The 10,424-nt window shown below is 42.4% G+C and overlaps 1 protein-coding gene across 1 annotated transcript in view; it reads right to left on the reverse strand.

Moving 5' to 3' along the window:
- efnb1 (ephrin-B1) overlaps nt 1-10,424 on the reverse strand; it is a 55,345-nt gene that overhangs the window by 22,342 nt on the left and 22,579 nt on the right. Inside the window, exon 2 of the mRNA XM_005719556.2 lies at nt 7,759-8,036. Coding sequence (XP_005719613.1) covers nt 7,759-8,036 — 278 coding nt within the window. The remainder of the gene's footprint in view (nt 1-7,758; nt 8,037-10,424) is intronic.

The raw sequence follows: 10,424 nt of genomic DNA on the forward strand, positions 1-10,424 counted from the left end.
CCCCGCCTCCGACTCTAAACAAGCTCCTCTGTAATAAACGAAAGGCAATAACCAGCGACAATCATGCTGTGCCTGCTAACCCTCTCTGAATGAAATATCCAAAGGAGAGCTAGCAGAGGCGGCCCGGATAGATTTGCAAAGCAAGCAGAAAGTCATATATTACACTGGCACTCTAATAAACACTGGGCTATGTTCACTCACGGGGGGAGGGTGGTGGTGGTGGGGGTTAAATCTCCTTAGTCCAGGCCATGATGCTTCACCGGTGATAACCTGACCTGTTAGCGGGGTTTACTTTTGAAAATGGAATCCTTTAAAGCTTACTGATTAGCCGCTTTAACCTGTAATCAGTAACATCAATGACAGTTATTTAGTCAATCAACAACTATTACTCTCTACGATCAATACTCAATAACTTAAAACACACACTGAACTTAATCATGTATGATTACATTTAAGGGTTACTCGAGGCATCTTTTGTTTTTTGCTTCTTTTACAAATGCTATTTATAACTTTTGAATCAAAAGGATGTTAAAACTGCTTCATTAATATTGCTTTTAGAGTCTTTTATGCTTTTAAACTGTAACGTTTTACAAAACAGGACAGACAGAAATGTTTGCCAACATTCCAAATTATTATTTCAGTGCCTGTTTCTTCAATGTCCACAATCTGATAAATATGCAATGAAACAATACAGCTTTTGTTCTCTACTTATAATAAGTATGTAGGAGAGCCCATAATTGATGCAAAAGGAAAATCCTACACGGAGCCTCTTGCTTGTAATTAAAATATTTCAGTGTGATTTTTACAGAGGGAGGCTACCAGATGTTAACAGTTATCATTTCTTGACAAAACAAATCATTTAATTGCCAGTTAAGAAATGTGCGAGTTATTTGCATCTCTATAATCTGACAATCAAAATGCCTTTGTGTAGTTTAAATGCTCCGCTGACAACTGCAGCTGCCTTGTTTCTGAGTGCCTGTGATTTGATTATGGTAATTTTATGTTAACTCTAAAAGATGACATTTAACACTTTTTTTTTAAAAATCAGATTACTGTTATTGCGCTACATCATAATCGAGCCACTAGTGTCGATGTATATTTATTTGGCTGTGTACGTGCCTTTGCATTTGTATGCGTGTTTCCAGCTTCCTGAAGTTGTGAACCTTGCATTAGTGCATGCGAGGTATGATAGAGAGTTTATGTCCTTGCATGCAAATGTGGGGCAAGGGAGGATCTTGTGATCTTCTGCAGCCGAGCCCAGGGTTTCATTCTCAACCTCCAACAATTCCAAGACCAAAAAAAAAATTCTTATACAGTATATGCGAATGTTATCCAGGGGGAAGATGACTGCTATAGGTGGTGGTTGGATGGAGGGGTATTATGTGTGGGCTGAAGCAAAAAAATAAATAGAGATACTTATGTAGAGGAGAGTCCACATCAAAAAGCATATTATGAGGCGTGAGCAAAAAAATCATCTCAGTGTGTCAAATGCAGTTTGTCAGATGTTCTCGGGCAGTGATTTTCAAATACTGGATAAGCACCCATCTTTAAGTGTTTTGGGAGATAAATACGGGTCTTTTGTGACTGACTTATTCTCAGACGACAACAACAGTCTCTTTCTGTTTCCAGAACAAACAATCAGAAGGTGTTCCGACAGATTTATGTGGAAAGTCAAAGAAATAAAATCAGCTACACTGTTTGCTGTGAGCAGACATAATGTTTTTGGGCTTTTTTTCCCCCCTCCTTTTCGGTTGCTCCCCCCCTCTCTCCCCCTTCCTGCCTACTTTCTCTCTTTCAGTGGGGCATATCTTGTGGAGGTAAGACAATGTGTGCACCACTGCGGCAGCATTCTGGTGGGGAAGTCTGTGCGTGTCAGTGTCCATGATGGTACACTGTGATGGAGAGTGACAGCTGTCGGGAGGCATCAGGCTTACTCTGCCCCGCTACACGGGAAGAGAAGTGCACCACGATAGGTTGCCTCCGTCTCCTGCCTCGTGGCCTTTTTTCCCTTATATCTAGCAGAGCTTTACCAGCCCGGTTAACCACTGCAAACGTCTAACCAAGCAGTCACGCTACATTATCTCAATGAGGAGCGAATGGGAGAGAAAATGAAGGGACTATTTTTTTTTTTGGCTCCTGCTAGGTGACATATAAAGAGTGCCTGTGTATATATTTGTACAGGCGTGTATGCTTGTCCTCCCTCTCTCTCTTACCGCTCTGTTGCTCATTTTCCCCATTATATTTCCTTTTCCTTTAAAAGCCTCCTGTCTAAAATCACCTCTCCTGCCTCTAACCCCTAAACGCGCCGCAGTCATTTTGCTCACAAACAGCTCGTTCAAAATCCACGTGTTTAGACAACGCAATGAAATATAACCAGTTTGTCCGCTTTTACACCTGGATGGGGGGTGGGAATGTGTATGTGTGTTTATGTGTGTGTACATAGCTGGCATGGAGGGAACTGAAGGTCTGGGATTAAGATCAGTGCAGGGTTATCATTACTGACCCCCCTGCTGTGTTTCCGTGACCCCTTGGCCATGAATTTTGACCTTTAAACCCACGACTCCTGTAAGAGCGGGGCTGGGATGAGTGGACGGGATCCCCTGTGGTGATCACCAGAGTCAACACACACACGCTCACCATTTGGTGCTTACTTTACCCCAAACCTTTTGTTGCTTATTCTGCCCCACGGAAAGAGACGAGGTAAAGGATGGGAGTGGGGGTGTGCGAATGATAAAGGGGCTAACAGAGCCACGGAGTCAGACTGGAGGTCGGGTGTGGACAAGAAAAAGACTGCCAGTAGATTGAGTGGAATGTCCACTCCCCTGTGCGTCTTCTTCTGATCTCAAACGGTGTCTTTCCCGTCTGACCGTTAATCAGAGCAGATAAGCCAGGTCATTATACACAGAGCAGATTTACACCGCTCTGCTGGCTGACCGGACCACATTCCCACAGAGTCACTGGGATAACCTACTCACATCTTCTAGGCAGGGATAAGCTTGCCTAAGGGGGCCTCAACACACACACACACACAAACACACACACACACACACAGTGCACTGCTGCACAGGTAAAGCAGGCGGTGCGTTCAATGCAGGTGCTTATTCTCTCTTCTCTTGCTCCCTCAAGGAAATGCACACATAACACACACACACACATATGCGCCAGCCACGCATGGCCATTATCTAAATGATAGATGAAGTGTGTCATGGTGTATGCACAGGCTGCGGTGGAATAAATAAAACAAGCTTTTCCTGTTGCAAAGGACAACAACATTACCATAATACCAAGACAAATACTACATCCGATTACTGCTGACACGAAAACGTTACAGTATATGAGCCTAATAATGATCCACCATCAGGCTGGATTCTGCACGACCAGACTCCCCCGTGAAGGATTTACAACTGCTTCTGTGAGAAAACACTATGGAGAGAGTGTTAAGTGCTCCTAATGCTTACATAAAAAAACACACATCAGCAGGAATGCTGTTACGGAGCAGAGACACAAGAGAACGTTGCAGAAAAGCTCATTCGAGCTAAAGTAAAGCTGATGTTCGCTCAAACCGCAGTCGAGATGCACGGAGATGCATGTGCCATTAATAAAGTTCGCTCTAATATTTATGAAGACAATATGCAGAGAAGCTCTACGAACAGCTGGTTAGCAACACTTTGAGGAAGACGCCCAAAAATAACAATAAAAAATGCCCAAGGTGTTATCTGCAAGACATGTGGGCGTAATAATGCTCAAAGAAATATTTCTAAAAGTCCACGAGATGCGTTGCAACAGCAGCCCACCCCTCTCTAAAAACGTCCCTTGATAACATCACAAGCTTCATGCTTCTCTGCATCCCCGTTTGTGAGGGGGAGTTCACAAGTATCGATTGAACCGCTACACATGAAAAGAGAAACATATGTGCGATTTAATTTGTGTGTGTGGAGAGTGTGAAAAAAACAGAAGCCACTTGTGAGACTAAAATCTACACATCTGAACTTTTGAGATGTTTTATACCCAAAGTTACATTTTATACAGTTAAACCATGCAAGGAAGACTTATGTTCTTATTTGGGAAAAATGTAACATAAGGAGATTAATCGTGTTTTGTGAATATTTGGAAATATAAAAAAATTAATTATGTGTTGGATAAAACACTGTTATGTATCACGCCTCATTAGAGGAGACTGGTACTGGGTCCATGTTTTCCTGCAGTAATTTCTCATTGTGCCAGTCATCCTCTGGCATACGGCAGCTTGTTGCATGAGTTTAGACAGTGTGTTTCTAATGTCAGAGTCATCTCTAATAGTTTCAGAATAAATCACAGATGCAATGAAGACTTTGACTGACTATTTTCTGAGACAAGATCAAGCAAAACTCGGCGTCTAATTTTAGAAATGTTTTAAAGTCAGACAACTTAAAAAAAATAAATACTAACAGAAGATAAAATTAGAGCCTAAGTAAGCAAAACAAGGCCTTATTTTCCTTTATTAGCTCAGTATGTTATCATGTGCAGAATCCCATAAAAAAGACAAAAACAGCAAGTGTTTCATCTTTTTGCAGATTGAAATCATTAGCTCCTTCCCCGATAAAGACAACATTTGATGACGTTCTGAAACCTCAGTGTATATCAGTAAAGACGTGGTGGTGGTGCAACTTCTGATGCACATCTGTGCTGATTCGTGCTTATGACAGAAACAGCTCAGTTCAAATAAGAGCTTCAAGAGTTCCTCCTAGTCGACTTTCAGACTGCAGAGCATTAAAGAGTGGTTCTAAACAAACATAATATGCAGTAAAAATGCATGTTGTCTTTCGACTTTCCCGAATAAAACAAATTAACGTTGTTTTTTTGATACGCTCATGCACGATCTGCCTCTGCAGCTCGGCTGGCTTATCAACAGTTAAAAGATGTCAGGTGAGATTTACTGTTACCACCAAGCCAAAACTAACAATGAATGTCTGCTGCAGTCTTATCAGAGTGCATTTAAGTGTGAATCATATGCTTTATGTTTTTTTTAGATCGCACCAGTGATAGAACTCCTCCAACGTCAGCCAGAAACTAAGGCTGTTGAAGACATGATAATCCTTGTGTTGAAGGACGGCAAAAGGACAGTGAGTTAATAAGACATATACAAACCAACCGCCCCTACATGTTAAACTGTTTGCAATGAAGTAAAGTACCTGAGATAAAACCCCTGTTTTCGTTTCTCTTTGAAGGCTTTGAGAGTTTAAACTGGAGTTGCCAAGCCTCTTCTCATGCTGGCAAGGCTAGAAACCAAAAGAGGATCTATAATAGTTGCTTTAAATTCGTAATGATTTTATCTTTTAAATGTGTCAAAACTGCACTTTATATCTGGTTTTTCAGGTGTGAGTTTTTCAGGTAAATACAAATAATAAATGAGGTTTCAAGGCCAGATGCTCCACAGTCCATTCTCTGAATTTTTAGCAAGCTATATTTGATGCACAACTACTAACAGCTTCGATTCTGATGACTCGAACCTAGGGACATCCTAAAATCCCAAAACATGGCATTCGATGTATTTAGAGAGAAGCAGGAGGAGGCGGCCGACCGGTATTGGTATCTTCCAGGATTATCAGGACAACTTCTCCTATTCCATCAGGTTTAAAATGGTCCTGTTCATTTTGAAATTGCACGTTTCAGCCCAAGATCCCAAAAGTCTGACTTGTTTCTAAATCACCCCCTGTCAACCTTTTTCCAGGGTTAGGAGTAACAGGATTGAGGTTTTCTACATTCTCCAGGAGAAAGACCTCAAACCCACGAAAGAACCAGACACTGCTGTGATTCTGGATTTTCCGGCTCCTCTGACCCCACCTGTTAAACCACTGGTCATTACTTCAGTGCTAAATTACTCAACCAGACACTTGGGTGAAGCAGATTTACACAGCCAAGTTTAGAGATAGACGCGGTCCCATCAGTTTTTTCCCCCTGCTGAGCCTCAATCCTTAAAGGAAAATATAGTACGTAAAGGAGCAGTCCAACCACGAGAACTCCTTCCAGCTCTTACACCCATTGCTAACTCTGAGGTAATTACTACGGCATCAAATTACACGAGCAGGAATCTGTGTGAAAGGCAGCAACCACCACCCAGTACAGTGACAGACCCAGTTCCTTTGACACCCTCTACTAAAAGTCCTTTACTCATAGACAGACAAGTGAGGTTACAAATTAAAAGATCTGTCCTAAAGCCAACCAGAGAGCAAGACTCTGCTATTGTTCCAGCGTGACTGCAAAAATAGTCACCTATAATAAGGAAGCAGTAATAATTTATTTTGACAGCGTCTAAAAAATATGTGTAGGGGAAAGTTTGCACAATCTACAATCTTTAATTTTTTAGTAAGTAAATTTAACACTACACAAGCATTATTACTAAACAAAATATGGTAAAAGTACACATTAGATGGAAGGGCAAAAAACTTTAATTCTACAAGTTTGTAATTTCTTAATAATTTTCCAGAATATTTCCCAAAAATAGCTTTACAGTTTTACTTTACTTTTGGCACTAATTACAGAGAAAATACACATTTCCGTAAAAGAAAAGCTACATTTAAGCCCAAACTGTTCACTATTTATTTATCTTTGCAAACTGAAGTCTCCATATATGTTCAGCTGCCTCTCTGTGACAAAATTGGCATTATCGCACGCCCATCTGTCTGAAACGTTTCGCTCTGGTGATGAAAAGGTACGCTCGAGTTAGTGGAAGCGATAAAATAAGAGTGCAACAAATGCACTGTATTTTTGCATTTCCATCACGTAGAAAAAAAAGAAAAAATAGTACTTTTTTATTTTTTAGGAAATGGAATGAAATATTACCTCATATTATTATAATATAATTGCATTCTAATTGTTTATGTTGTGTTAAATTAACCTTTATTTAACTTCAATCAGCAGCGGTTAAATATAATAATATGCACACAAATGCACGTATGTAAAGTACATATACACACATACATGTTATAAAAGACTGAGGTCCAACATAATAAACTTCAAAGCTAAACAAACTAAAAACAGTGTATTAAGTCACTGTCACAGTCATCTCAGACCAAACAAGGGCAGTAATGTTCAGGCTTAAAAAGATTTCCAAAAGATTTGAAGCCTTTTCTTCTATATGAGCTCGAGGAAAAGCTAGAATAAATAAGTCAACAGCTTCCTGTGCTTTTTCAAGACAGCTGGCGGTCAGTAAAACAGAAACAGACAAGTGTTTATTTTATTACTGACGTTTTAGCAAAAAAGCAATATTTAAACCTAAAACGCTGCATCTAGTGGGAACTGCAATATAGCTGTGTTGTTCTCTGTAAAACAGCAGTTTGAAAGAATAAAGTAGAATCAGGCTGAAAACTTTAAGTGAAATATCGAAACAGTGCCCGAGCGCAGAACTAAATAGCAGCAGTAAATCTACTCGGTGACTTTAGACGACTGCAGAAAATTCTATTTTTCCCACCACAAAAATGTAAAAAATAAAAAACCCAACATTCAGCAGTCAGTCAAGGTTGCCACTTTAAGGTCCCGTAATGATATGGAACATTTCCATCCTAAACACCTAATACCGCTCTGCTCTCTAGCTGCTGCTGTGGTGCTGCTGCAGCGGCCATTAAAATGCAGTTTTCCTAGGAAACTCCCAGGTGTGACTGTGTGTAACTGAGTGTGAAGCAGAGATTATTACTCAGATCGTTCAGTCGGGCCTCTGCGGTTAAATGAAGGTTAAAAAGCTAAATATCAACAATAAATCATCTTTCACGACAAACTTACAGGTGATGTAGTAGTTGACGTTCCTCTTGAACTCCAAGCCCATGTAGTTGGGGCTGAACTCCTGGAATTTGATGGTGAACTTGATGTCCTTCTCGGGTTTGTTACAGTTGACCAGGACGTTAGGATCGAGGACTGTACTGCAGCTCTCCGCCTGCTCCCTCTTCACCAGATACAACTTGTAGTATTCGTAGTCTCTCCCTTGGTCCGCTTTGGGACAGATGATATCCAGCTTGTCCCCGATGTCGGGGTAAATCACCAGGCCTTTTCCAGCCACAAACCTGAGAGTGGGGAGGGGGCGAGAAAAAGAAAAGAAATTGTTACAAACACATAAAAAACTAAGTCTGGAAAAGCAGCCGCATAATTCAGCAACAGTTTATACAGCCTTAATACTTTGAGCTGTCGGAGTTATGGGTTTAGATTTGTCTGGCATGGCCTTTTAGGCAGAGTGCAGTTAATTTAGCCCCGCAAAAACACTACATGTAGCAGCTTGACATTGTTCAGCATTAGTGTGTTTCACACAAATCCCCTTAAGTTCCTTCTCATACTTGGATATGAATCAAAGCATACCAAAAGTTTGCGAGAAGGGAAACAAGATGGCCTGACACAAAATGGCCGCCACAGAAATGGCCGTACAGGTCGGATTACATCACATTTTTGAAAAAAAGCTTCTTCATAATTTCAGATTTTTTGAGTTTTGGATAATACCAGCCTGTCGGCGTGGTATTCACATGGCATCTACTTCAGTAGCCTGCATCTCTGGAGGAAAACATTGTACCAGGGGTCTGCTGGGAGCTTACAGCTTCCCGGTTCATCTTCCCCTCTGCCGTGATCATCTACTGAAGGATTAAGATAATCCATCTGGCCTTACTGTACCTCTCCACCTCGCTCTCTGCTGCCAACTCAATCAGATCAGCTCTTGTTCTCCTTTATTCACTAAAGGTGGGGAACAGGAGGAGACCCAGTGTGTGTTTGTCTGTAAGTGTGTGTGAAGAGAGGAGGCGGAGGGGACACGCCAAGTACTAAGCAGTATGTTTGGGCAGTGGTGTGTATGTTTATGCACGCCTGCCTGTGTGTGTATGTATGTGCGGTCAGCAAAATGGGCTGAGGTTGCAGTCTGATGTGGGGTGGGGGCTGGATGGGCTGAATCATTGTTCTGGACTTGTTTGAGGCTTAAAATGTCAACATGGTTCAACTCTGCTGTCCCAGTTAGCCAAGCATTAACCCAGACAGCCGGACTGACCACGGGTGTGTTTATGTACGTGTACGTGTCTGTGTGTGTGCGTGCGTGTGTCATGGGCGCAGACAGCGAGCACAGCAGCAGGGCTATCTGCTAGATCTGCCCATGCCAGCGGATTTAAGCAGGATTTAGCAACGCGCGATGCATTTGTTGTTTTTTCTGATCCCTTGTGTTTTAACAAGACATCAGGGGTTGGGTCCCTCTCTGTCCCCCCCTCTCTCTCACAGTCTCTTCCCTCTTTTTTTTTTTACCCTTCACAGTGTAATCTCACCTTATCTACAGCCCCTCATTTCATCGTCACACACATCATTTCACCAGTAAATAACTGACTCCTCAGACAGCCCCGGATGAAAGTAGAGAACTGATGCCTGATAGCGTAAGTGCGCGAGTGTGGTCGAGCTTATTGGGGGGAGGCAGCGGCAACGGCGGTGGTGCTGCGTGATCACCAATCTTCTTCCTCTGATGATGTTAAACGCTGGCAAACACCCACCCATTGTAAGAAATGATCTTTTAAAAAGTCTTCAATCTTCAGAAGAAACCCCCCCCCCATGAAAATTAACATGATTGGATTAACATTCATGGCCATTCATCTCAGACAGGGTCATTACCAAACATATGAGTTCATTCACAAAAGAGATATGAGATATAAGATAAGAGACATGCAAAGTGGTCGAAATCCTCTCTGTCAGCCCGGCTGAATATGATGTCATGAAAGCATGTGTGGGATGGTGGGTATGTGTGTGTGTGGGGGGGGGGGGGGAGGGGGAGGGATACATGTGGCTATTGTGTTCACAACAGGAGGTCACTATAGTTTGCTCGGGGGGTCTTATACAACGCTTGGAAGCGGGTGAGACGTTATTTGGCCGCCATTGTCTGAGGCTCAGGGGGGTGGAGGTTGAGGGGAGGGGTTGTGCAAATTCAAGGGCCGATAAGAGAGAGGGAACTCGGGGTATCCTTTTGTCCTACGTCTCCCGACAATCTGCCTATTTTCAGCAGCAACAATTTGCATGCGCTTGTGTGCTCGTGCACTTGTGTGTATGCGTGCATCCATATGTTTTCATGCATGTGCGTGTGTGTGTGCGCTGTGCCCAGTTACACGTGCGTACGTCTATGAAGACACAGACACAATCAGTCTCTAATTGGATCTACAAGATGCATCAGTGAGGCATAAACAAGTTTCCATGGCAACATTAGGCTTTGTTACTGACCACCCCTCCCCTCCCCACCTTCTTGCTATTCCTCCATCTACCCCCCCAGCCCCCTCTATTTCTACTCCACAATCTCATTCCCCATTGCTTTATCCTTCCCTCTCATTCACCTCCTCAACATTTCCCTCATTCCGATTTTCCCTCATCACCACCACCACCCCTTTCTCCATCCTCCCCCTCGCTTCTCTCTCTCCACACACACACACACACACACACACACA

Source organism: Pundamilia nyererei, unplaced genomic scaffold (genome assembly GCF_000239375.1).
Source record: "Pundamilia nyererei isolate P.nyererei 1_Seehausen unplaced genomic scaffold, PunNye1.0 scaffold00001, whole genome shotgun sequence".
NCBI classification, from domain to species: Eukaryota; Metazoa; Chordata; class Actinopteri; order Cichliformes; family Cichlidae; genus Pundamilia; species Pundamilia nyererei.